The 27,994-nt window shown below is 39.1% G+C and overlaps 1 protein-coding gene across 1 annotated transcript in view; it reads left to right on the forward strand.

Annotated features, from left to right (window-relative positions):
* The first annotated feature begins 15,803 nt into the window (after positions 1–15,803).
* The window catches only part of LOC123516433, a 214,205-nt gene continuing 202,014 nt past the window's right edge, over positions 15,804–27,994 (forward strand). The window contains exons 1-2 of the mRNA XM_045275710.1: positions 15,804–15,852; positions 24,971–25,086. Of these exons, the coding sequence (XP_045131645.1) occupies positions 15,812–15,852; positions 24,971–25,086 (157 nt within the window). The 5' untranslated portion in view covers positions 15,804–15,811. The remainder of the gene's footprint in view (positions 15,853–24,970; positions 25,087–27,994) is intronic.

The raw sequence follows: 27,994 nt of genomic DNA on the forward strand, positions 1-27,994 counted from the left end.
GAAATGGAGCTGTACATGGCAAATGGAGTTCAACACGACAAAATGCAAGAAAATAGAGTTTGGCAAGAGTGAAAGAAGAATCAGGAGTATGTACAAGATAGGAAATGAAGACATAAAACCAGTCATGAAGAAAAAGACCTTGGGGTGACAATTACCAATGACCTATCGCCAGAGAGACATATAAACAAAATAATTGGAGAAGTATTGAACTTATTGAGGAACATAAGAGTGGCGTTCGTATATCTAGATGAAGAAATGATGAAGAAAATAATTACTGCAATGATAAGACCGAGGCTTGAATATGCAACAATACAGTGGGCTCGAACTTAAAGAAACACATAAGGAAACTAGAGAAAGTACAGAGGGCTGCAACGAAAATGGTGCCTGACTTAAGAGATTTGACTTATGAAGACAGACTGAAAAGAATGCAACTTCCAACCCTGGAAAACAGAAGAGAAAGGGGAGACCTGATAGCAATATACAGAGTGATGATTGGCATGGAAAAATGGATAGGGAAGATCTGTGTATGTGGAATGGAAGAATGTCGAGAGGGCATGGGAAAAACTAAAATGGCCACTTATAGGAGAGATGTGAAAAATATAGCTTCCCTCATAGAAGGGTGGAAGCATGGAATAGTTTAGACGTGGAAGTGGTCAACGCAAGGAATATTCATGATTTTAAGAAAAAGCTGGACATTAATAGATATGGAGACGGGACAACACGAGCATAGCTCTTTTCCCGTATGTTACAATTAGGTAAATACAATTAGGTAAATACACACACACACACACACACACACACACACACACACACACACACACACACCAGGAAAGAGATATGCAATTGAAGTACGATAAATTTATGGATTTGTATAACTGCTGTGAAAAAGTTTGTGCCATATTACAGGAAGGGGACTTTAAATAATAAACAGTGGTTTAATAGAAATTGTGAAGAAGCAAAAAAGAACAAAGAAAAGGCATGGAAGAAACTTAAGAAAAACAGTGATGTATTATCAAGGGAAGGCTACAAAACAGCAAGGAATAGATATGTTGAAGTAAGGAGAACAGCACAGAAGGAATATGAACAGAGGGTGGTGGAAAACTGTGATAGTGACCCAAAAATGTTTTACAAATTCATAAATGGAAAACTAAATAAAAGGGAGGCAATAGAAAAGGTAAAAAACTGGGAAGAAGTATATGAAGATGCTGGTGAGATAGCTGAAATTTTGAACGACAACTTTTGCAAAGTGTTTACAAAGGAGGAGCATTTTATGGGAGGAAGGCCTACGGAAATAAAGCAAATGCAGGACATCATGGTTACTAAGGAAGATGTAAGGAAAATTATAAGCAATCTGGATATTAATAAATCAATGGGGCCTGATGGCATATCTGGGAGGTTGCTAAAAGAATGTAAGGATCAATTGTTGAACCCCATATTTGATATTGTGGATACCTCTATACGAACAGGATTAGTCCCGAAAGAGTGGAAAAGAGCTGACATTGTGCCTATATATAAGAATGGTAGTAGAATGGAACCGCTAAATTATAGACCAGTATCGTTGACTAGTATATTGTGCAAGGTATGTGAAGAAGTAATTAAAGCCAAGTGGAGTGAGTATCTAGAAAGAAAGAAACATTCTGAGTGAAAGGCAGTTTGGTTTCAGAAAAGGAAGATCGTGTATATCCAATTTATTATGTTTTTATTCAAGAGTGACTGACATACTGCAACATAGAGAGGGATGGGTGGATGCTATCTACCTGGACTTGAGAAAGGCCTTTGATAAAGTACCACACAATAGACTGATGTGGAAACTAAAGATGACTGGAGGAGTAAATGATAAACTAGCAAAATGGATGGAAAATTACTTAATGGGAAGAGAAATGAGAACAGTGGTGAGAGGAAGAAGTCCGAGTGGAAGAAGGTAACCAGTGGAGTTCCACAAGGGTCAGTGCTTGGTCCCATCATGTTTTTGATTTATGTTAATGATATGCCAGTAGGAATTGACAGTTATATGAACATGGACGATACTAAAATTATGAGGAGAGTAAAGAATGTGGAAGATTGTAACAAGTTACAGGAAGATCTTGATAAAATATATGAGTGGAGTAAAGAGTGGCAGATGGAATTTAATATAGACAAGACCCATGTTATGAAAATGGGAAGAAGTAGATACAGACCAAACTGGGATTACAGACTGGGTGATGAGAAAATTAAAGAGACCAATGAGGAGAAAGACTTAGGAGTAACTGTGCAAAACACTTTGTCACCGGAGAAACACATTAACAAGATTTTTTGGAAAACATACAACATGCTTCAAAATATTGGCCTTGCATTCCACTACCTAGATGAAGGAATGATGAAGAAGATATTATGCACCTTAATAAGACCCCAGCTAGAATATGCAGCATGTGTCTGGTCACTGCATATGAAGAAAAAGGTAGAAAGGGTACAAAGGCTGGCAACAAGGATGGTACCAGGACTCAGGGAGTTAGACTATGAGGAAAGACTGAGGAAGCTGGGGCTGACCACATTAGAAGAGAGAAGAACAAGAGGAGACATGATAACTATGTATAAATTGGTGAACAAGATTGACATACTGGATAGAGAGTTGATAAAGGTGACCACAAGTAATTATCTCCGAGGACATGGAAAAAAGCTAATAAAGGACATCTGTCTAAATGACGTGAGAAAATACAGTTTCCTGCATCGTAGCATTGATAAGTGGAATAAACTGAGCAGTCATGTCGTTGACGCGGTGTGTGTCAATCAGATGAAAGAGAGATATGACAGGAATGGACAAGGAGACAGACACAGAGAGCTTAGCTCGGGCCCTGTAATACACAAATAGGTAAATATAAAAAGGTAAATACACACACACACACAAACACACACACACATATATATATATATATATATATATATATATATATATATATATATATATATATACAGTAAAAAAGGGTTCGTGGTCTCGAGTTATGTCAAACTCGCACTTACGTCAGTCCACTATAAGGCAATTTAAGATTTAAAAAATTGAAAAGTTCTAAATCGTAAAGCGTTTATTGTTATTGTTGGCCGCCAGGGTTGCGTTTCGTTGGGGACGGTAAGGCTTACAGTATGGGAATCAGCATACTACTCGCCTTGCGGTAGCTTGCGGGACCTTGCGCTCCTCGGAGGTGAATGCTTGGCGGTGTCTGGCAACTTGTTTATCAACAAAAAGGAGCCGCTTCACCACTATATTTTCAGTGTGGGGGATGTAAATGCTATTTTGACAGCTTAAGGCGTCACAGAACATCAAAAACAATGTGGTAAGTCTGTTATCCCTTGTAGAATGCTGGAATAAGGCAATATGACCAAAATATTAGTATTTATAGCAATAAAAGCGGTGTTATATGTGTTGCAACAGCCTCTGAGGCAGAAGAGACAGCCTCTATTGCCATGGTAGCTGCTGCAGAGGTAGCACCTGTGGCTGCAGGGACAGTTTCCCTTTGCATTTGAAAGTGTTTCTTGAAGTCTTTCCCGGAGTAAAGAGGCACTATAGTCTCTGCATAGTCCTTGACCCGCACAGGACTTGGCGGCCTATCCTCTCCCTCTTCTCCTTGCCTTGGCAGCCTCTCTTCTCCTTCTTCCTCTTGCCTCAGCAATATTTCCTCCTACCGTGCTACAAGGAGCTCTGCAGTGTCCAACAGAGGGTCTTTTGCGAGCTCTTGAGCGAGGAGGAGGAGAGCCAGCTTAGGCGGCCATCTTGTCAACCATAGTATGGCTATCAAGTTCCCTTGCGTTCTGTTGGTGGTTGCGGGGGGGGCAGTGTGCTAACCTCCAATGGAACACAGCCCAGGCGTCACTAGTGGTTATCCATCACACCACCCACCTCATGCTTGAATACAATAACACTCTACGTACCTCAGTTCCACCACACCGTCGTGGCAAGAGTGTTCCTACATCTCGTTTGCTGACTATCTTAGTATCTTGCTCAATGGCACCAAAAAGAAAACTCCTGAGTGATAGTAGTGATGCTAAGAAAAGGAAAACCATTACGCTACAAGAAAAAGTGGACATAATTAAAAGACATGAGAAGGAGGCAGCAGCTTTGTGTAAGGGAGTGAAGAAGAAAATGGAAAGCCCGTTACCATGACAACGGGGAGGTTGACGACCTTGAGGGCTCACGCACCTATCACAACAATAACAACTCCGGAGCCTTCACCTGGGAAGACACTGAGCTCACTTGCAGTCTGCGCTTGTCTGCTGATCCGTAGTGCCCTTTCCTATTGCATTTCCTGCTCCGCTGCCCACGCTTCTACTCCCACTGCACTGCACTACGCTCCCAGCTGTCCGCCTTGGGCGTCACAACATTCTACCTGCCTACCCTCCTGGCGGCCTCCTTCGCGTTCGCGGCCATAATCAACAACAAAAAACAAGCTTGTGTTTCATATTCCTACATACTTGTAAATAATATAACAATATAACCTTTTACTTATATAACGCTTCTACTACCGCACTCCACAAAGCTCCCAGCTGTCCGCCCTGGGCGTCATAACATTCGACCTGCCCACCCTCCTGGTGGCCTCAGGGTCTCGAACCTGCAGTCCTTGGCGTTCGCGGCCCTAATCAATATATTCCTACATAGTTGTAAATAATATACCAATATAACAATATAACCTTTTACTTACCTGAATAACCATAAAAATTATTGGTTGAAAATTGATAATATGCTTTGAAAGTACAAAACTCGAGTTAGTACAAAATCGACTTACGTCATGTTTCAGGAACATAACTCTGGCGTAACTCGGGACCTTACTGTAATAATATATAAAAAAAATAAAAAAATATATATAAATATATATATATATACAGGGCTACATTTAGATCCTATTAGTCTGCCAAAACCATCGCTAAATTGGAGCCAAATTTGAATACTACTTTAAATAGGAAAAATACCAATCAGTCTTTGAAAAAGTCTCCAGATTTACAGCTGCAACATCGCCACCTTTAGAGAATCAGAGAGACTAGTGGAAGATGGTGATAGCGAAACTCGCTAAACAGCGAGGATGGGAGCACAAAAATGAGTTCAAGCTGGATTAAAACACAATAGCTCAAGTGTCGAGCGGGAATGCCGGAGGCACTGTGGGGCTGATCTCACGCGATTGGCTCAGAGCTAGCGGGAGGTGGGACAGTGTAGTGCGTACATTCGCTAAATATGAGAGAAAATCGCTAAACTTGAGGGCTTTGCCTCTTACCAGACAGTCACTAAATAAGGGTTTCGCTAAGCTGGATTTCGCTAAATTCGGGGCCTTCTGTATAAGGAAAAATAGAAATGAGGAAGAAAGGAAGAGATACAACGAACTGGCAGCAGCAGTACGGGAAAAAATAATGAAAGGTCAGAGGAGAAAAAGGCATTTTTTTTGGAGAACTCTAGGAGACAGAATAAGGAAATGGTATATAAAAGAGAAGGAAGAGGAAACAGTGGAGCAAGTTTAACTAAAAGTAATAAGGGCAAGAAACTAAAAATGATGTATACGAACATAGATGGGATCTTATCAAATAAATTAGAATTAAAAGATTACATAAAGGAAGAAAAACTGGATATTGTATGCCTGGCTGAAACAAAACTCAATGAGGCAATCAAAATAGACATAGATAATAGATCAAACATGGAGAAAACACAGAAGGGGTAAAGGAGGAGGAGGAGTCATGATAATGTTAAGGAAAGAGATGGTGGTAAACCAAGTGGAACATGGGGAAGGAAAAACAGAAGTACTGTATATTAAGATGCATATTAATGAAAAAGAGTTAACAATCATTGGAGCATATGTGCCACCAAAAACAAATTCATGGACCAATCAAGAATATAAAGACATGATAGATGACACAATAAGGAGTCTAACGAGAATCGTTAAAGAAAGGAAAAAAGTTATATTAGTAGGAGACTTCAACTGTAAAGAAGTGGACTGGGAAAATTATGAAAGTGGTATGGGGAAAGAAGTGTGGGAAGAAAGATTCCTGAACCTAATGATAGATAATATGATGGAACAAAGAGTAAAGAAAAACACAAGATTTAGAGGAAACGACAAGCCGACAAGATTGGACCTGGTTTTTACAAGGAGTATAGAAATTAACGATGATATAAGATACAAATGCCCATTGGGAATGAGTGACCATGTAATATTAGAAATGGATATAGAAGAGGAAAAAGATGATAGAGACGATTCATACAAAGGAGACCGATTAAATTACAGAAAGGCTGATATTGAGAATCTCAAGAACTATTTCAAATATGTTAACTGGGAGGAGATGGAAAACTCAGAGGGGGTGCAAGAGAAATATAACTTATTTTTGGAAATATACAAAACAGGAGTCAGGATGTATGTCCCAAAATATAGACCCAAAGAAGAAAGTAAAAAAAGATTGGTTTAACGCAAGGTGTGTTAAGGCAAAGGAGAAAAGAGATGGAGCATGGAAAAGGTGGAGGAGAAATAGAAATCCAGTAAACAAGGAAAACTTCAAGACAGCGATAAATGAATATGTTAAAGTGAGGAAGGAAGAGGAGAGGAACTATGAAAAGGACATTGCTGAAAAATGTAAGGAGCAACCAAAATTGTTCTACAGATTCATCAATGGGAAAATAAGGCAAAAAGAAACAATAGAAAGGTTAAAAGGAGAGAATGGGATGGTGGAAGACCCAAAAAGTATGGCAGAACTGTTAAATAGTAAATTTCAGGAGGTCTTTACTAAGGAATCCAAATTTGAAAGGCCACAGGGTAATAGAGAGACCATCTATATGAAAGAGTTTAAAGTAACCAAGCTTGAAATAAAAGAGTTAATGAAGAAATTGGATGAAGAGAAGGCAATGGGACCAGATGAAGTCTCAGGCAGAATACTGAAAGAATGTAGTGAAGAACTAGGAAGTCCTATATACATCATAAAATGCTCAATAGAAAATGGAACAGTACCAGTAGAATGGAAAAGAGCTGAGGTGGTTCCCATATATATATAAGAGTGGAAGGAAGGAGGAACCTTTAAATTACAGACCAGTATCACTAACTAGTGTGATATGTAATATATGTGAAAGAGTAATAAAGAAACAATGGATTGAGTTCCTTGACAACAAATTTTTATCAAATAGTCAATTTGGTTTTAGAAAAGGTCGGTCGTGTGTAACAAATTTACTGAGTTTCTGCTCAAGAATAGTTAATAGAGTAGAAGAGAGAGAGGGATGGGTTGATTGTATTTATTTGGATTTAAAAAAAAGCATTTGATAAAGTGCCACATGCAAGGTTACTGTGGAAGTTAGAGGAGAAGGGTGGCTTAAAAGAAAGCACATTGAGATGGATGGAAAATTATTTGAGGAGGAGAGAAATAAGGACAGTAGTTAAAGATATGAAGTTTAAGTGGAGAGTAATAGAAAGCGGAGTGCCACAGGGGTCAGTATTGGCGATAATACTTTTCTCATATACATAAAAGACATGCCAGAAGGAGTGAACAGCTACATAAATATGTTTGCGGACAATGTGAAACTTTGTAGAATTATAAAGCAAAAACAAGATTGTGAAATACTGCAGGAAGACCTACATAAGATCTGGGAGTGGAGTAAAAAATAGGAGATGGAATTCAATGTGGACAAAAGCCATGTCATGGAAATGGGAAAGAGTGAAAGTCAACAAGTGGGAATCTATAAGATGGGAGATGGAGTAGAACTGGAGAAAGTAAAAAAGGAAAAGGACTTAGGAGTGACGATGGAAGAAAACAATCAGCCAGTAAGCCATATTGATAAAATTTTCAGAGAGACATATATTTTGCTAAGGAATATTGGAACAGCATTTCACTACATGGACAAAGAAATGATGAAGAAATTCATAAGTACTATAATAAGACCCAGATTGGAATATGCAGGAGCAGTGTGGACCCCCCATAAAAAGAAACACATAAGGAAACTGGAGAGACTACAAAAAGTGGCTACAAGAATGGTTCCAGAATTTGAAGGCATGACATATGAGGAGAGACTATAGGCTATAGATCTACCAACCCTGGAACAGATAAGGGAGAGAGGGTATCTGATACAAGTTTATAAATTGATTAACGGAATGGATCAAGTGGATAATGAGAAACTGATCCTGAGAGAAGAATATGACATTCGAAGCACAAGATCGCATGGTAAACAGCTGAGGGAGGGAAGATGTCTGACAGATGTTTACGGAAGAGGTTGGCAGACACATGTCCAACCATGTAGAGGAAAATGAAACAAAAAAATTGTCAATTGATTTTGGTCGATTCCCTTAAACTTTTTGGAATGAGGGTTTGTAAGAAGCCATGAGCAGCATCACAGCAATCTGCCATTTTATGACTGAACTGGATACTCTTGAGTCATTATTAATGTGTTGAAGTGAGATAATGATACTGTGAGATAATGATACTCATCTTGTCCATCTTGTCTAAACATAATCTTTTGTATTAGTATTATTGTGAGAGCTATGTGATGTATAGTTGTGATGATGAAGGTTGTGAGAAAAAAAACCTGTTTGAAAAGATCATAGTAGTCTTATGATATAGAGAGAGGGTGGAGAAGCCTGGCAGTGAGGCTTGGAGTGAGGCGAGGGTCAAGGAGGGAGATAACATACGTGACGGAAGGGAGGCAAGGGTATAAGGTCAAGCTGTAAGCCACAACTATCTGCTATTAAGCATTTGTATTTTGTCTTTTTTCTTGAAGTTTCTGATTCTAATTCTCTTTAGATTTCTGCATGGAAAAACATAATTATTTAAAAAAATTCAAGAGCTAAATGACGCGTGACCCCTCTTGACGCCTGGCCATGTACTGAGTCTCTGAGTGAGAGACACACATCAAAGGTTGAAATTTATCAAGAGAGAAAAATATTCATAAAATGTTTTACATAGACACAAGCATTAAGTGATACATCATTTTTTAGTTTGATCTTAAGGTTTTGGAGAGACAATAATCCCAAAATAAATCCTGCATTGCCCTCCTAAAGTCTGAATTGAAGTGCCTGCTATTTTTTTTTTATTTATTTATTTATTTTTTTTTTTATTTATTTATTATTTTTTTTTTGTGTGTGTGCGGGGGGGTTGGGGGGGTGGAATTTGTATAAGTCAGACATTCCTGTTTGTCGGACCAACCTTTCCCTTTATTAGTCTGAGTTATTAAGGGTCAACAGTATATGGGAACATAACCTCTTTACCCCTCATTGTACTTGTCTAAGAATATTTCATAGATCTTTTGGACTGTCTTGCCTTGCATGATTTCTTTCCAGTTGGAGAGTATCCAAACTCGCAAGTTTTAAGTGTTTGCCGTCAGGTTTTATTCAGGAGTGCTTCAACATCATCTCGTATTATAGATCAGTTGTCTCACAGCACTATTTTATGATGTATCTATTGATTTACTATGCTTTTACTCCTTCCAGTATTTTCTATTTGTATTTTGGTATGGTATTTCTTTATAGTTATTTGAGTTTATACAACCAACATCATTATATTGAGCAAAGTATAGATGCCTGGTTACCAAGCTCTTTTATTTTTAAAAACCTTAATACACATTTTATCTCACCTCTGCAGAGGTTAATGATTCACAAGGAAAGTGTACAGCTATTTTTGTTTGGTTTTCTTTATGAGAAAAAAGCCGAAACCGAAATAGCCCGAGTGTGGTACAGTGCTTTTATCACCATATTCCTAAGCTGTGTCTTGCCATAGCCTGAACATGGTATGCCTTTAGACTAAAATTAACTAGTCACAATGGCTATTGTCCATAGCAAGGTTTCTGTTAGGTCTCTATGACGCCAAACACTTCTATACAGAACAAATTGGTTGGCAGCAGACAATTTTGTTATCAGACTTTAATTTCTAGGTTATGAAAATAAACTCATTTACGGGGCTTCATGTGTTCATGGTTTCTTGTAGTCTACTTCTAAGCCTAGAAGAAAAGAAAGTGGCATATAAAAACACAATGCATGGTTATAACCTTAATTTCTATCACAGAGACCTGTTTTTCATACAACAAATTAGCAGTTCCACTGTTTTACTTCCTTCTTTCTGCTGAGATTCAAAAGTCAGCTACACCTGGCAGCATTGTGCCCTGGCACTGCCAAGGGTATCAGCTGTATGGTGCCCTAGTTAATTCTCTGCATGCATCATGGTTGCACACATTGCGTTTTTGCCTGCGTTTTGTCTCCTTCCATATCTGGTGCTCCTTCTCCTTCCATTGTCATGGAGGAGGACACCCACTACCACCAGGCTGAGCTTCCTGCCTCTGCTCAGGAGGATGTTTTGACACTTCATGGGGAGTCATCTCGCATTCCTGGCTGCTCTGTCTCTCAAGCTTCCAAGAGACCTTTTAGGAGATTTTGCTCAAGACCGACATGCACATGGGTCTTGGGTAATTTCCTCCTTGACCCTCATCAGTTTCTGTTAGATGTAGGGATATCTGCAGCCCAGGTAAGAAATGTGGTGAGTGTGCTAACTGGAGCAGTGAGAAAGTGCTTGCTGCATATAAGTACCAATGAAGTTTGGATCACAAGAGAGTTGCTAAGGCCAAGTATAGGCACAAGATTGCTGACCCACTGTTACAGCTGCTGACTGCAGCCCCTCATCCTGTTCTGGATGCCGGGGATTGCAGTTACAAGTCTCCTCTGTTCTTCCTGTTCTTCCTGACACCCCTGAGGGCTTGGAGGTTTCAGCCGTGGATAGTAGTGTCTTCTTCATGGATGGGCTCACAGCTGACGATTTAGCTTCACAGCAGAGCTTTAAGCCTCCAGTAGCTCTTGATCTTTCTTTGTTTTTTAAATCTTGGCAGGAGGAAGCACTTTTTTTCTGTTAATGATCTTGTTTGTTCTTAGTTAGGAAGTTTGTGTAGTTATGTGCCACCTGCTACTGACCCCTGTTTTCCAGCCCTGTCCTTGTCCTTGGACCCGGACCTGATACAGTTCAGTGTCCTGTCCCCTCAGAGTCCTGCCACAAAAAGGTGTGTGCAATCACACCAAGTCAGGGAGCCTTGGGGGACTGTCCAGGAACCAGAGGTGCCTCCTAAGCATTGATGCCCACCAAAGGATGATGCTTGGAAGATCAAGAAGTCCTGCCTCATCTCAGTGGTGACCGGTGACTAGACCCATTCCCGGGATCAGTTGATGGGGGAGACAAGGGGGGAGGTGGACCAGAGCAAGAAGTCTGGCTTTTCCCCTGGGACCTTGGGTGAAGGTTTAGCCAGAGGTGACAAGCAGCATCTTGCCTCGTACCCCAGCCCACAGGATGGCATTCTTCCACCACCTCCCCCACAATGGGCTGCCATCTCTGTCCTTTCAGCCAACAGGGGCCCAGTGTCATGCAACTTCCCTATGGCCCAGTAAACCCATTATCTTCTGCCTGAGAGTGGACAGATCCACTCTTGCACCAAGCATCATGGTTACTCTCCAGTGGTGTCTCTCAGGGACCATCTGACGCACTCTGACAACTGTCTCCTTGGAAGTTCTCTTCTTTTCCTCGATAGGGATGATCACCAGGCCCTGATTGAGTCTCCCTGCCCTTCTTGTTATGGGTGGCAGGGCTCAGGGGCCCCCTTGTCATCAGGGCTTGACTCTGCACTTCTTGCCTCAGAGAAACAGGACTGGCTACCAAAGGGATTGGAGAGTGGTGAGGGGATTGAGTCCCCACGCCACGCTACTTCCTTGTACCATCACATGATGTCATGCATCACTTCTGTATTTGAGGATGCAGTGAGCCAAAGGATAGACTTTGAACATCCTGTCGCACTGGGCACCGACTTCTCATCTGCATGATGGGATCCCGTTCTCCTTGGCAGGGCACAGCCTGTCTAATTTTTTTTTTTTTTTTTTTTTTATGGAGCAAACTAACAGGGCTTACTTAAAGGCCAATTAGAAGTCCTCTTCTGTTGGCTATCTTCCGGGCAGGTTTGCCAAGATCAACAACATGGCAGGTCAGGAGATGCTTGGAAAAGCTGCCCTGGTTAACTCTAACCTCCACAATGCCTTAAATCTGGTGCCTGAGAGTCATGCGTCATGAACACCTGGAGGTGGCCAGGATGGAGGGAGTGGTTGCCAGGTTTAGGGATGCCCTTAACTACTACTTCTGGTGCTTGGGAGCCCTCCTCCTGCTTGCTGCACACAACCTTCCCTCTCCCCTCTTAGATCTGGAGGAATAGCTCTTTAAAGTCATTTGTATGGCCTAATTGATGCCTGCAGGGACTCTACATTTGTTATCACCAACCTACGGGCCTGAGTCGCCTCAGATCCACCTTCTCACAGGTGGAGAAGGGCATCCTTTGGAGGTCCCCCATTTTTTCCCCATCTCCTTTTTTGATGAGGACAAACTTCAGTAGGCTTCTCATTCCTCTAAGAGCAATGCTGATATGGCTCTTCACAAGACTGCAATCAGGGGCTTAGTTCGACCACGTCCTGCTCCCGGCACACCATTGGTGGAGGAGCATTGTTCACAGCACATTGTTAGTGGAGCATTGTTCACAGCCTTCTTCTCCTTCCACAAGGCCCAATACATTGATCATCTGAAAACTGACCCTGTCTTCTCACCCAAAGGACTTCTGGAGTGGATTTTCAGTGTTCCTTTCCTCTCATCCCAGTGGGCCAGGAGGCGGGCGGAAGGATAAGCCCTTTTGCAAGGGACAACTTTCTCCACCAGGGGATGGTTGCAGGTTGTATGGCCCAGAGGTGGGAGGGGTGACTCTGGAAGTGGGGTCCTTGACGTCCTGATAGAAGGCTACAGAATCCCCTTCTCTACCCCTCCACCCCTTACCAACCACTTCAAGGACTTCAGGGGCTATGCCCCTTGGTCCGTGTTTATAAAACTTTTGTAAGCGGGCCATAAGTCATGACAAAAGTGATCGTAGCTATGACAGGACATAGGCGGCAAAATTATGGCTCAGTAACCCCTCATCATTTGCTCAACTTAGTGCAAGGATGCCAACCGCAACATAGTGGTGAAACTTATGGACTGAAATTAATCCAGTTACGATGATTTGAACAAATAAACATGTCTGAGGCATTTTTGTATTAATAAGATTAACAATATATGAAATTTAGGTATATTTGAAGGTGAACATAATTAATAATAGTGTCTCTGTCCACTGACTCCACTTCACCCGATGTAAACAAACAGCATGTAACCCACGCACGTGCAGTCGCATATACTAATACTTTGTTTTGTTGTTGGTTGTTACTGACATGATGGATGTACCACACCCACCACAGAAGAGGAAATGAAGCAGCAACTGTTGTGTCAGCAAACAATTTGCATTGTTAACTTCAATCTAGCAACCTTAGTGACCCAACTTATCCTAAACTAACAATGTCAGTTAAGATACATTGATTTGAAGAATAATTTCCAATGACCTAACTTATCCTAAACTAACAATGTCACTTAAGATACACTGATTTGAAGAATAATTTCCAGTGTTGATATTCAAGTATGGAAAGTGTGTTTAGTGATGGAAATATTCACAATGATAAGGTAACAATCTGTAATGGCACTTGTAATGTCCACTTGTAAAACTGGTTTTTCTTGCACAAGCCTATTTAAGGTATTTAGGCAAGCACAATAAGGCAGCAGTGTTAATTAAAAAGCTAAGCCTGCAAGGCATTTTTTTTTTTTTTTTTTTTTTCCCGATTTTTGGATAGGAAAGCCTACATTGTTAATGCTTTATGAAAGCCAGTATTGAGGCATTGAATATTAGTGGCCACTTTAATAATGGGTCTATTTGATGTAGGAGGCAGTCCACCTCCCATTCTCCTTGATGACATAGACAAGAATTTGAGTGAGTAAATCATTCCATACACATATGGATCATCTTGGTTTTGGAAAGTGTTAACCATTCCACCCTTGTATATCTATATCTTCCCACATCCTAGGTGACATTAAGAGAATACTCCCTTTTTTTCCACTCCTTTCCTTTTCTCATTTGCCGCACACTACACCACTTCTTTCATATCCTCCTATACCTCACATTTACTCTCCCTCCAACACTCAGTAATGCCCACCTGCCTTCCTTTATAAACACCCTGCTTAGGTTTGGAGAAACACAGGCAACAAACTATCCATTTATTGTATTTAGTGCTTCCAGATGTAAAGGACAACTTCTGCCAGCTTACACATAACTAACTTTAACCATAAACTAACAGAGTATAACTTTAGTAACTTAACCTAATCAAATTGATGGGTCTCATTGATTTGAAGAATTTCCGATGTTGATATTCAATTATGGAAGGTGTGTATATGGTTGGAAATGGCAGCTCACAAGGAATGCATCCACACATGAATGTGTCTTAATGACAAGTGCACTCTGTACCTGTCTGCAAAACAATAACAATACCTTACTTTCCTGCTGAAAATATCAATAAGAGCATACAAAATATCTTTAAAACAGAAGTGTAGGGACATTAACTATCTATCTATGTATAGACAAAGCCAACACCCTCCTTCAGGAGGAGGACAGCAAAAATAAGGCAACCACACATACACTATATACACTTACACTGTGTATGAGGAGTATGGGGGCAGGAAGAGGGAAGGGTGCCTTGTCTTGGATACTTCCTCCTTGAGAGAATTGTTCACCTCTTATATAGATAGTGAGATGGATCTGCAATAAATATGTTTGTGATGGTTTAACTAATATTTGTTGTTATTGGTCATAACAGTACAGATGGAAATGCTACCACAGCACTTCCAACGCTTAACACAGCTGAACCTCCTGCTGGTGCCGAGATGATGCAACAACGGGTTGTAGAGGTTGAGCACCATGTCTGAAGGAAAGAAAGTTAATAAATAAAAAATATAAAAAGTAAAATAATATATATATATATATATATATATATATATATATATATATATATATATATATATATATATATATATATATATATATATATATATATATATATATATATATATATATATATATATATATATATATATAGATATTTATACATACATATATACAGTAAGGTCCCAAGTTACGTCAGAGTTACGAGTTTTCAACCAATAATTTTTTATGGTTATTCAGGTAAGTAAAAGGTTATATTGTTATATTGGTATATTATTTACAACTATGTAGGAATATATTGATTAGGGCTGAGAACGCGAAGGACTGCAAGTTGCCGAGAGGGGCGGCCTGAGGCCGCAAGGAGGATGGGCAGGTCGAATGTTGTGACGCTCAGGGCGGACAGCTGGGAACTTTGTGGAGTGCGGTAGGAGTAGAAGCGTTATATAAGTAAAAGGTCATATTGTTATATTATTTACAAGTATGTAGGAATATGAAACACAAGCTTGTTTTTGTTGTTGATTAGGGCCGCGAACGCGAAGGACTGCATGTTGCCAGAGGGGTGGACGCCTGAGGCCTCCAGGAGGGTAGGCAGGTCGAATGTTGTGATGCCCAGGGCGGACAGCTGGGAGCGTAGTGCAGTGCGGTGGGAGTAGAAGCGTGGGCAGCGGAGCAAGAAATGCAATAGGAAAGGGCAATAGGGATCAGCAGACAGGTGCAGACGGTGCAAGTCAGCTGCAAGTGTTGTGTGGCCCAGGCGAAGGCTCCGGAGTTGTTATTGTTGTGATAGGTGCGCGAGCCCTCAAGGTCGTCAACCTCCCCGTTTTCATGGTAACGGGCTTCCCATTTTCTTCTTCACTCCCTCACACACAACTGCTGCCTCCCTTCTCATGTCTTTTGATTATGTCCACTTTTTCTTGTAGCGTAATGATTTTCCTTTTCTTAGCATCACTGCTATCACTCAGGAGTTTTCTTTTTGGTGCCATTGAGCAAGATACTAAGATAGTCAGCAAACGCAGATGTATGAACATTCTTGCCAGGGGCGACGGTGTGGTGGAACTGAGGTACGTAGAGTGTTATTGTATTCAAGCATGAGGTGGGCGGTGTGGCGGATAACCACTAGTGACGCCTGGCAGCCAACAATAACAATAAACCCCGCACTTTATGATTTGTAAATTTTCAATTTTTTAAATCTTAAATTGCCTTATAGTGGACTGACGTAAGTGCGAGTTTGACGTAACTCGAGACCGGCGTAACCGGGACCTTACTATATATATATATATATATATATATATATATATATATATATATATATATATATATATATATATGCACCTATCTAACATTTTCTAATGAAACTACTTTTTTGGGGAGGAGGAAGATTTTTTTTCTATTTTTTTAATCACCCCAAACATGTAAAACATTGATTTGCAATGAAAATGGTTACTAGATTCATTCAAAGCACATCAAAATTATCAAAATAAAAATTTTCACACATGACAATAATAAAAAAAAAATAAATGAATAATTAAATAAATAAACAAAACTTGGCTATACCTAGCTTAACTAAACCTAACCTAACCCATCTTAACAAATTTGACAGGAAATTAACTAAACCTTTCCTAGCATTGATGACAAGTTTGGTAAGTAAATAAGTTAAACCTAATGTAACCAAACTAAACATAACTAAATCTACCTTAACAATGAACTAAATCTAATCAAACCAACTATACAATAAATAAAATTGCCTGCGCCACTAATGGGCGGAAGCTGAACAGCGCTTCCCATACACTCTTCAAGTGTGCCTACAGGGGCTATAGGCCTTACCGTAAAAAAAAAAGAAGAAAAAAAAAATATATATACTTCCCCTTATCTAAACTAACTTAACTAAACCTAACCTGCTTTACCTTAATGATAAATTTGGTAAAACTAATATCTTAGGAGCTAACAATTTCCAGTGGTAAAGATATGTACCTTTGTATTATAATGTTTTTTACGTTAAGGCCTATAACGCCTGTAGGCACACTTGAAGAGTGTATGGGAAGCGCTGTTCAGCTTCTGCCCATTAGTGGCACAGGCAATTAAAATATGAGTAAGTAGTTTGCTGAGAACCTTTTCTTTATGCCATGAGATGTAATAGCACCCTAATCTAACTCACTAACCTAAATGACAGTAAAGTGACAATTGTGGAAATTAACCAAAAGCAACGTATATTATAAGTATGTGCAATATGGAATGAATGAAACAAACTGTCTAATATGAAAAATATTAATGTTGCAAAACTTACCTATTGTAGTTGGAGTGTAGGCCAGACAGAGGTCGGAGATATAGTGTCAGAAGCCACTTTTTACTGGGATAACCACTGTCACCCACAAGGCAGCATCCAGCTGTCACCATCCCCCTCTCAAACCTCTGGTAGAGTTTTTTTCCCTAAGAATCCTTGTATGTCAGTCCCATACATGTTGCCTGCATGCTCTAACTGATACCTCTTATCAGTTCTGAGTCACTTAGTTCAGCCAACAAGTCTCTACGACCACGAAAACTTCTCAGGTGGCGTCATCGCTGTCCCACTGCCTCCGCCATGTTGATTCTTATGGTTCGACATAGCGACGCTATTCCTGCTCCCACCCAAACATAGCGGGATCGCGAGTTTATGATGAACTTACGTGAGACATAAGACTTATGCTTCACGTAAGTCATGGTGTCTGCCATCTTGAGGACTTATGTTTCACTTATGTCGAACCATAGTTTTATAAATAGGCCCAGGATCTTTCAAAAGATAAGCCCTTCAGTTGGAGCTCCAGCAACTGAGGGACAAACGTGCCATAGAAGAGGCACCTCCTACCCCTGGTTTCTACAACCACATGTTTGTGGCTCCAAAAGGCCACTGGGTGGGGGGGTGGTATTCAAGCCCATCATTGACCTCTCCATCTTTAACACCTATGTCATCACAGCCAAGCTCAAGATGGAGACGGTCAGGACAGTCATGTCTGCAATACGTCAAGACGACTGGATGGGGTTTCTGGATTTGGAAGACGCCTACCTGCAGGAAATGAATTATCTCAATAATGAAAGAAATCTAACCTGTGAGGGTATGATTCATGTATATAAATATCAGCTGATCACCACTCTGATTCAATGCCATCTAGTGGTGAGAAGTAACACATCAGCACCATTAATGTTATGGTTATGGCAGCAGGTGGAAAAAGATTGAGCTATACAATTTCCTGCAAACTACAAGTGATAGATTATGCCATGGAACATGGCAATAAAGCAGCAGCAAGGGCTTTTTGCCCACCACCTAGAGAAAAAAATGGTAAGTGTCTGGCGGCAGTAAGAAGCATTTTATTTATGTTGTTATTATGATTGTTATTATAATTGCTCTTATTATGTTGTTATGATTCTTGATTATGTAAATTTTTATTATAATGTATTATTTCCTTATATTTATACTATTTTATGGTATAAAGACTGGGCAAGAAGTAACAAGGAATGACAGCTTGGAGGTCCTAGTATCAATTTGAATTACTACCATAGGTTCTTCATTTCGGCTATTGTGATTTTGGCTATTGCATTGTGGTAGTTGCACTATTTAGGCATGACAGCAAAGGATTGAGTGTATTAGTCTTTGGTGGCACATATGTTATTGTGATTCTCCTCCTTTCCCTCCCACTGGTTCTAATTGTTATACTTAACTCCTTCAACAAGAGGATGCATATTCTGTATCCTCTGAGCACTCATGACATTCAAAGATGCACATACTGTATCATGGCTGTGTCCAGCTAAAATACTGTATAAGAACTTTCAGATTGTAGATTTTATATGATACGATGGCTAACTTGACTATAATAATTTTTACAAAGGTGTATGATTCACATATACCAAGATAAGTACTAAAGCATTTTGCTGGAAATAGTTTTATTTTACTTATTTATTTTTTATGGAAGAAATAGATAAGTTCACAGTAAAAATGAATGATTTCTCTCACTTGTCATCTTCAGAAGATGATGGTCAAGAGCAGGCAATGTATAATTTTTTGTTTCTAAAATTTGCATGTGTTTATTTCATAATGTTCGTAATATATATAAACCTGTTAAGAAAAATAACTTAGTCATTATTTCCGTAGAGAGAGAGAGAGAGCTGTCTCTGAGTCAGTCCCCACCCACTCAAGTCATTATCATTACTACTGGTTTTCCCCTTCTGTCTCTCCTCCAAACATTATATCCCTGCTCTTTAAAATTTATTTGGATGTTTTCACTCAACTTTGTTTGTTATACATACCACGTCTGGTCCTTTTTTCATTATATAATCTCATGTCTAGCATTTTTCAAATCAATCCATCTATGTTTGTATGCATAAATCTTACTGTATTTCTTCCCCTTCCTGGACATACTATTTCCTAGGCCTAATTTCTAGCACTCTTCAGTAAAATTTCTTCTTGGCCTCTGTCCTTCTCTCGTTTTTTTTCCTTAGCTTCATTTCTTAGCTCCCTCTCTTTTTGCCTTTTTTCCTAGTTCATATCTCTATTTTTCCAAATGTTGTTATATTCTGTCTTTTAGCTAGTTTTCCTTTCCTCGCTAGTACTTCTTGAACTTCTACTTGAGATCTTATTTTAACTTTTAGTGGTCTCTTAGTTTCCTACTATGGTTTCCAAGTCTACATTTCTCTTCAATTTCTTTCTCTAAACCCTATTCCTCATTCTGAACCACTGAAATAATTTTTCAACCATTTCTTTCTCCTTTTTTTCCCTCATAAATTTCACTGGGTTTCACTTCTCTTGAAGTCCAAATATAACCATACACTTATTTTTCTCCATCATGTCCCTCACTAGCTCTTCCTTTTCTTTCATCACATGTATAACTATAACTGGTTTCTTCTTTTATTTCCTAGTTAACTATCTTTGCAAAGTTAACTTCTTCATGTGCATGTGTGTATTTACCTAGTTGTATTTACCTAGTTGTAGTTTTACATGGCTTGGGCATTACACTCATGTGGCCCTGTCTCCATATCTACATTTCTTTTCTTTAAAAGCTATGCACACTCCTTGCTGACACTACATCTTCACTCAGGCTATTCCATGCTGCTATACTTCTTTGTGGAAAGCTGATTTTTTCACATCCTTGAAGCATCTTTCCATTCTCAACTTTATACTTTGACATCTTATGCTTCTATTGATGACTTCATCTCATAGTAACAGCTCCTTGTTATCTACTACATCCATTCCATTCATTAGTTTGTAGACTTGTATTAAGTCTCCCCTCTCTCTTCTCTGCTCCAGTGTTGATAGATCCAAAGCCCTCAGTTTTTCATCATATTTCATCCCTCTTAGCTCTGGTATTGTCTTTGTTGCCATCCTTTGCAGTCTCTCCAATTTCCATACATGTTTCTTTTTGTGTGGGGACCACACCACCCCTGCATACTCTAATCAGGGTTTGATCACAGTGGATATCAGTTTCTTCATCATATGTTTATCCATGTAGTGGAAAACCAATTTGATATTTCTTACCAAATTGTATGTCTTGTTAGATGTTTTATCCACGTGGCTATCCTGTTGATTATTCTTTTGTATAGCCACTCCTAGGCGTGCGTGCGTGCTAGCGCACCATGTCACCAACCATTTTTAAAGTCAGTAATTAGTTGTCACAACTGCAAAAACTGATGTAGACAACTCAGAATGGCTAACTTCATAGAAGCTGTTTTAGCTAGAGAAGAAATGTGATTTTAGAGTATAAGTAAACAACAGACTATGAATATTGTGTTTTATTTTTTGTGTAAATTTTATGTAACGTGTTTTATTACTTTATATAATAACTATTTTTGTGATATTTCATGATTTTTATGGGTTTTAGAGAGGAACATGTAAAAGTTTTTAACGCATTAGTATCTTTTGTATTAATTTTTAGGTCCGGTATATGATCATTCGCGTTATGATTGGATTTTCAATAACCAGTTACATTCACATATCAAGGAATACTTGTACTGCTAAGGCAAAATGAAACTTTAGAAGGAAAGCGGAGGCAGTTAGGGAGGATAGGACTAAACCTGTTGAGTGTGAAAATAGGTTCGGTTTGTTGGATGGGGAGGGGGAGAGTGAAAGTGAGAGTGGAGTGAATGAAGTGGTTGTGGTGAGTGAAAGGAAAAAGGAAGTAGAGGAGAGGAGGAGGATGGTTGTGCGTAGCACACCTCAGGTGTGTGTGGTGGGTGACTCTCAGGTTAGGTATTTAGATAGCACTTTCTGTGGGAAAGACAGGGATAGGAGGATGAACGTGTGTATGCCTGGTGCAGGTGTGAAGGCAGTGAGTGAGGAGGTGCAGAAGAGGGTTGGGGGGATGGAGAGGGAGGGTGTAGTAGTTTTGCACGTAGGTGGGAACGATGTCAGAGCAGGTGGATCGGAGGAGTTAGTGGCAAGATTTCGGGAAATGTTAGGCAAGATAAGGGAGAGTGGTAGGAGGTGTGTAGTGTCAGGAATCTTGCCTCGTGTGTATGTTAGCAGGGAATGGTTGTCTAGAGCCATTGGTGTGAATGATCGGGTAAAAGGGATGTGTAAGGATGTGGGTGTCAGCTTTGTGGATGTATGGGATAGGTTCTATGGGCGAAGGATTTGTATGCTAGGGATGGTGTGCATCTGAGTAGGAAGGGTGTGGATGTGCTGAGTGGATGTCTGGAGGGGGGAGTTGGGATGGAGTGTAGGGGGTGAGGTAGCAAATGCATTCCAGAAGAAAGATGCTAGACATAAATTAGATAGGATAAACAGAGATAGTGAAAAGATTAGGAAAGATTTCCAGGTGCAAATAGGAGAGAATAAGATTAGGATTCCAAATAAGGAGACAGCATCTAGGAAGGTAGCTGGACTTAAATGTTTTTATGTAAATGCCAGGAGTCTTAGGAACAAGAAGGACGAGTTATCTAGTTATATAGTTGAGGAGGATTTAGATGTTGTATGTGTCACAGAGGCATGGGTAAATGAGGAAAAGTTTAGGGAAAATAGGAAAGAATATGAAGTAGATGGATACATTATGTATTTACACCAGAGAATTGGTAGGATAGGTGGAGTAGTTATTTATGTAAAAAAATCCTTCATTTCCAGTCAGGTTAATGGTATTAAGGTAGATAACAGAGTAGAGTCCTTATGGCTGGATGTTAGAGTAAACAAAAGTAAGGTTATTAGAGTAGGAGCTTTTATAGACCACCTAACCAGTCAGCAGAGGTAGACAACCTTATGGTAGATGAGATAAATAGGGGGTGTACTAGTCAGACAATTATCTTAGGGGATTTTAATCTTAAGTCAGTAAACTGGGAGAGGATGGTAGGAGATGCTAGTGAAAATAAGTTTATGGAAAGTTTTCAGGATAACTATTTAGTGCAGATGGTAGATAAACCTACTAGGGGAGGAAGGTTTTAGACATAGTACTAACAAATATTGAGCATTGTTTAAAGGAAGTTGAGGTAGGAGAGACTTTAGCAAACAGTGACCATCATATAATTAGATTTATCATTAATTCCAGTAGGGATAATATAGTGAATAAGACTAGAGTCCCAAACTATCAGAAAGGCAATTATGGTAGGTTACGTCAGTTATTAGGAGAGGTAAACTGGGAAGATAGTTTTGGAAATAAAACTGCACAGGAGATGTGGGATATTTTTAAGGTTGTAGTAAAGGGTATAGTGATGCAGTGTATCCCTTACAAAGATATAAGGCAGAGAAACAGGAAGCCATTATGGTGGACTCATGAGATAGGTAGCCAGATCAGAGAGAAGAAGAGGGCATACAGAGAGTTGCAGAAAAGTGGGAAGATGTAGATTTGATTAGGTACAGACAGGTCAGAGATGATTTGAGTAAGGTTATAAAAAAAGTAAAAGGCAGGCAGAGATAAAACTAGCTAGAGCTGGGAGTAAAGATCCCAAAAATTATATAGTTATTACAAGGTCAGTGATAAAAGAAATAAGGATAGGATTGGACCACTCAGAAAAGATGGTGTAGTAGTGGATCAAAATGAAGACATAGTAGAATTATTGAATGAACAATTTTCTTCAGTATTTACTAGGGAAAGAATAGGAAATCCTGTTACAAACACTGCGACGAGTAGTTTAAGAGCTTTAGAAAATATTGATATAAAACCGGGAATTATTAGGAAATTTATTCTTGAACTAGACGATAGGAAAGCTAGTGGTCCTGATGAGCTACATGCCAGAGTACTTAGGGAGGGTGTAGACAGTATTTCTGAAGCACTTAAGTTAATCTTTGAAAGATCACTTAGGTTTGCTGAGATACCACAGGACTGGAAGTTAGCTAATGTTAATCCAATATTTAAAAAAGGTAGGAAGGATGATGCGAATAATTATAGACCGATCAGTTTAACTAGTATAGTATGTAAGATACTAGAGAAAATCATTAAGGGTAGTATTTGGGAGCATTTAAATGAGAATAGATTAATTAGAGATACCCAACATGGCTTTAGATCAGGGAGGTCCTGTCTTACAAATTTGCTCAATATCTTAGAATATATTACCAAGGAGTTAGATGATGGAAATAGCATAGATGTTATATATCTAGATTTTAGCAAGGCGTTTGATAAGGTACCGCATAGGAGGCTAGTGTACAAATTGAGACTACATGGGATAGGGGTAGGTTAGTTGATTGGATTAGTGAATGGCTTTCTGATAGGAAACAGAGAGTAGTATTAAATGGGGCAATGTCTGAGTGGAAGGAAGTGGTTAGTGGGGTACCCCAAGGATCAGTGCTAGGACCTCTTCTTTTCTTGGTGTACATTAACGATTTAGATATAGGAATTAGTAGCAAAGTATCAAAGTTTGCAGATGATACTAAGATAGCATGTGCAGTACAGGGTGAAAAGGACAATTACAGAATACAACGAGACCTGGACAGGCTGATAGCATGGGCAGACAGGTGGCAGATGGAGTTTAATTCTAAAAGTGTCAGGTTATGCATTTAGGTAAAGACAACACAAACTTTAACTATGAGATGGAGGGATGTTGGCTAGAGGCAGTAGAGGAAGGAAAGGATTTAGGAGTAGTGATAGACAGGACTATGAAATTTTCAAAGCAATGTTTAGAAGCAAGAAATAGGGCAAATAGGATCCTGGGTTTTATAAATAGAAATGTTAGTTATAAAAGTAAGGAAGTGGTGCGTAGCTTATATAATTCCTATGTTAGGCCCCATTTAGAGTATTGCATACAGGCCTGGTCACCCCACTATGGGCAGGATATCAACATGTTAGAAGCAGTTCAGAGAAGAGCAACTAGGATGATACCAGCTTTGAAGTGCCTGGAGTATAGAGATAGATTAAAGGCATTAAACATGTTTTCATTTGAGAGGAGATGTATAAGAGGGGATATGATAGAGTTATTTAAAATGTTCTCAGATACAAACTACATAGATGTGAGATCTTTCTTTACCTTAGAGGAGGAAGTAGGACTAGAAATCATGGCAGGAAGATTAGAAAGCAAGGCTGCAGGTTAGATATAAGAAAATATTTCTTTAGTCATAGGGTGGTAGACTTCTGGAATGCATTGCCAGAGAGGGTTGTAAATAGCACTAGTTTGACAATGTTTAAAACAGATTAGATAAGCACTTAAATTTATTAGATTTATAATTATGTATAGCGCTGCATGATAGTTTTATAAGAAATTTACTATAGTTAAACAAGACATGATCCCCATGTATGGGGATCACAGATTGTAGAGGAATTCGCTGCAGGACTTAGCCCTGTTAATGGGCCAAATATTTGGAATTAGTATATAATGTATTGTGTACTTGTAAGTGTATCTTTAAGTACTGATGACGAGGTCGCTGTGCGACTGATACAGGATAACCTAGATGGGCCCTGGTGGCCCTTTGTTATCCTATTATTTATGTTATGTTATGTTAAGGAGATTTGGTTGATGTATTAATAAGCCTACTTATATCTTTGGTACTTCACTAATTGTATGATTTTATTTATTTGTTTATTTTTTTTATTTATTTATTTAATTTTTTTTATTTATTTATTTTTATCTATTTTTTATTTATTTTATTTATTTATTTTATTTTATTTTATTATTATTTTTTTTTTTTCAAGATCATTCTGTTGGATTAGATTTTAGTGGTATTAGTGAGTAGTAACTTCTTACCCTCATATTTGTCAGATTGTTATTAGTTAATATTTTTGTATGCTGTTTCAGAATGTCTGGTAAAATCAAGCAGCGCAGTGCAGCAAACACCTCTGAGTATGCTACCACTTCAGTGAACGAAAAGATCCTCAAACGCTGCCACAGCCTTTACACAGACTCAGAGAATGGTATGCTATTGTCTTTTTTGTAGATATTCATATTTGTATTATTTTTCCTTGATATCTACAAGCATATTGTAGTATACTAAAAAGTTAGTCAACTTTGTTTCGATTTGCTGTGTTGCCCCAATCTCATTCTTGTGCTACGAGAAGGCAAATCAGAGTAAGTGATCTTGTCTCCTTGGCAATGTTTGTTGGAGCTATCTTGGTCTTAGAACAAGTTGGCTTGCCTTGGGCAAGCTTGGACAAGAATTTTCCTTTCATTGCAATAAGACAGTTGACACTAAAGTACAATATGTTACTTCAAGACTGGAATGGTGTTATGGGGTCTTATAGCATGTTTGTTTTGGAAATGGATTGGTATTGAGGTAAGAGGAATGAGTGAATGAAAATAAACATTGTCTTTATGTTAGTTTGAGAAATCAGTGTATTACTTAAATAAAGGAAATTAATCTTCTTATATGCCTGGAAATGTCTATAAGGAAGTCTTCACTGAGAGATTGATATAAAAGGCTGAGATGAAAAAACAAGAAAGATTCAGGGAAAGAAAAGGTGTTGATGAAACTTTTACAAATAAACTATAATGAAGGGGTACTTAGGAAGGGATAGAAAATTGTATACAACATTCATGAACCTGGAGAAAGCATTTGATGACATGGGTAAGGAAACCCTTTTGAAATATTTTTGGAAAATAAAAGAGTACTACTTAGGAGGTGATAAGAAATGGTATGTAATATTCATGAACCAAGAAAAACTATTTAATGGAATGAATAAGGAAGTCTTTTTGGATATTCTTAGATTACTGATATAGGAGGGTAGTTGTTGGAAAGAATTGAAGATTTCTATGGGGAATGCAAATGTGTGCATGTAGGTAGTGGGAGAGATGGAAGAAAGTTTCTGTATTGGACAGCTAAATTGAATGCTTCTCCAGGATGCCAGTGTTTGTGGTGGGGTATTACACTTCCTCCAAAAAAATTTAACCTAAATGCCAGGCAATGTATTTTAACTATATTTACACCATTTTTATCTCCATTTTTTAAGTGGGGAAAACTGGCCGAGGTCAATGAATATGCTTAAACAGAAAGGCCAAAACAAATATGTCAGTATCAGAGCAAGGCTGAGAGAGTTAGGCCGTGCCTGCACTAGGAGCAATAAAGCAGGTGAAAGCAAGAGGTCAGATGATTTTGAGTGGCTACACTGGAAGCTATCTCACGCTAGAGTTGCTATGGCAGCGAGCTTCACTCATGTTAATTGACTATAGGAAAGGACTCAAACTCCTGTTGCAGTTGCCAGATTCACTAGATATTATGATATTTCACAGAAAAGTTTGACTACTGCATATTATGTATTTCTGGATATTCTATCTTCACATACTGAGATATTAAGATTGCATAAGTATTTTTAAACACACATGTGCAACTTAAAAGCTTTAATCACCAACACCAGGTCTTGCTTATGTATCCTTTCAATGCCATGAACTATATTGTACATTGTTATTAGGTCTCCTCTTTCTCTTCTATCTTGTAAGGTTGGCAGTTCCATTTCCTTCAGCCTTTCATCATATGTCAGGTCCTATAGTTCCAGCACCATCTTTGCAGCGATCTCTGGATCTGTTCTAGGGTGTAGGATGGTATCATCAACATAGGAGTGGATTTGTTTAAAAGATCATTAATGAATATTTGGTTGAGAGTGGGTGACAGGACAGAACTCTGAGGAACACCACTTTTAATAGATTTAGAAGAAAAACTGTGGCTGTCTATCACAGCAGCAATGGAATAGTTGGAGAAGAAACTTGAGATAAAGCTACAGAGAGAGAAAGAGAAACTGTAGGAGGTTAGTTTTGAGATCAAATCTTTGTGCTAGACTCAATCAAAAACTTTTGATATGTTTAACCCCTTCCTTACCGCAGCCACCCCCCGATGTAAACAAAGCGTTCCTCTCTATAGCAGTGCCTGTGTGCGCACGTGCCTCACGGCCAGATCTACACATTATATTTCTTTCTAACTCAGTGTTATGAACTTTTTTCTAAACATATTTTTGTCATTTTATTAATAAAAGAAAACGTAAACATAATCATAAATTGTGCACTAATCATAAATTCAGCACCACACACTCTGCACCTGGTGAGGGTGGCCCTGAGGCAGTCATAACTAGGCTGCTCCCCCTCACTTGCCGAGAGGGTTTCAACACTGCTGTCATTATCACTCTCCTATTTCTTTTCAGGATCATAGTCTGAATCATATTCATCTGGAGAGTCTTCCAGTATATCCTCACTATCTGTCTCATAATTATGATAATCCTCATCGCTGCTACATGAAGCAGACGCCATTATCTCTAACTAGAGGCAATAGAACAGTTTCACCATGGCCGATACTAGAGAACTGATGTTCTTGGGGGGACTGTGGGAATAATATATGTCAAAGAATAGTGATTGGCTTTATAGTTTATGCATGAAAAATTAACTGATATTGATTGGCTAGTGGGGGATGGTTTTGTTACGCTGGGGTGGCTAAAAATAACGCCTCCAGTGTTTGTTTGTTTATAGTAAACCGCGTGGAGTATGAAAAAGGCAAAATCCGCACTCAGGCCACGGTTATACACGGAAATGTATTGGTGTGGTACGCATGTACCACGGCAGCATCTTGCGGTACCACGAGGTCGCTTTGCGTGGTGCACGCATACAAAACAGTCTTGCGGTAAGGAAGGGGTTAAGGCAAAAACAAAAGTTTCACTGAAATCTCTTAAAGAGGATGACCAAGGCTCAGTAAGGAAGGCCAGATCACCAGTAGAGTGGCCTGGATGGAAACCATACTGGAAATCAGATAAATAATTGTGAAGTGACATGTTTAAGAATCTTCCTGCTGAGGATAGATTCAAAGCCTTTAGACAAATGAGAGATTAAAACTATAGGGCAGTA

The sequence above is a fragment of the Portunus trituberculatus genome, chromosome 41 (genome assembly GCF_017591435.1).
Source record: "Portunus trituberculatus isolate SZX2019 chromosome 41, ASM1759143v1, whole genome shotgun sequence".
Lineage (NCBI taxonomy): Eukaryota > Metazoa > Arthropoda > Malacostraca > Decapoda > Portunidae > Portunus > Portunus trituberculatus.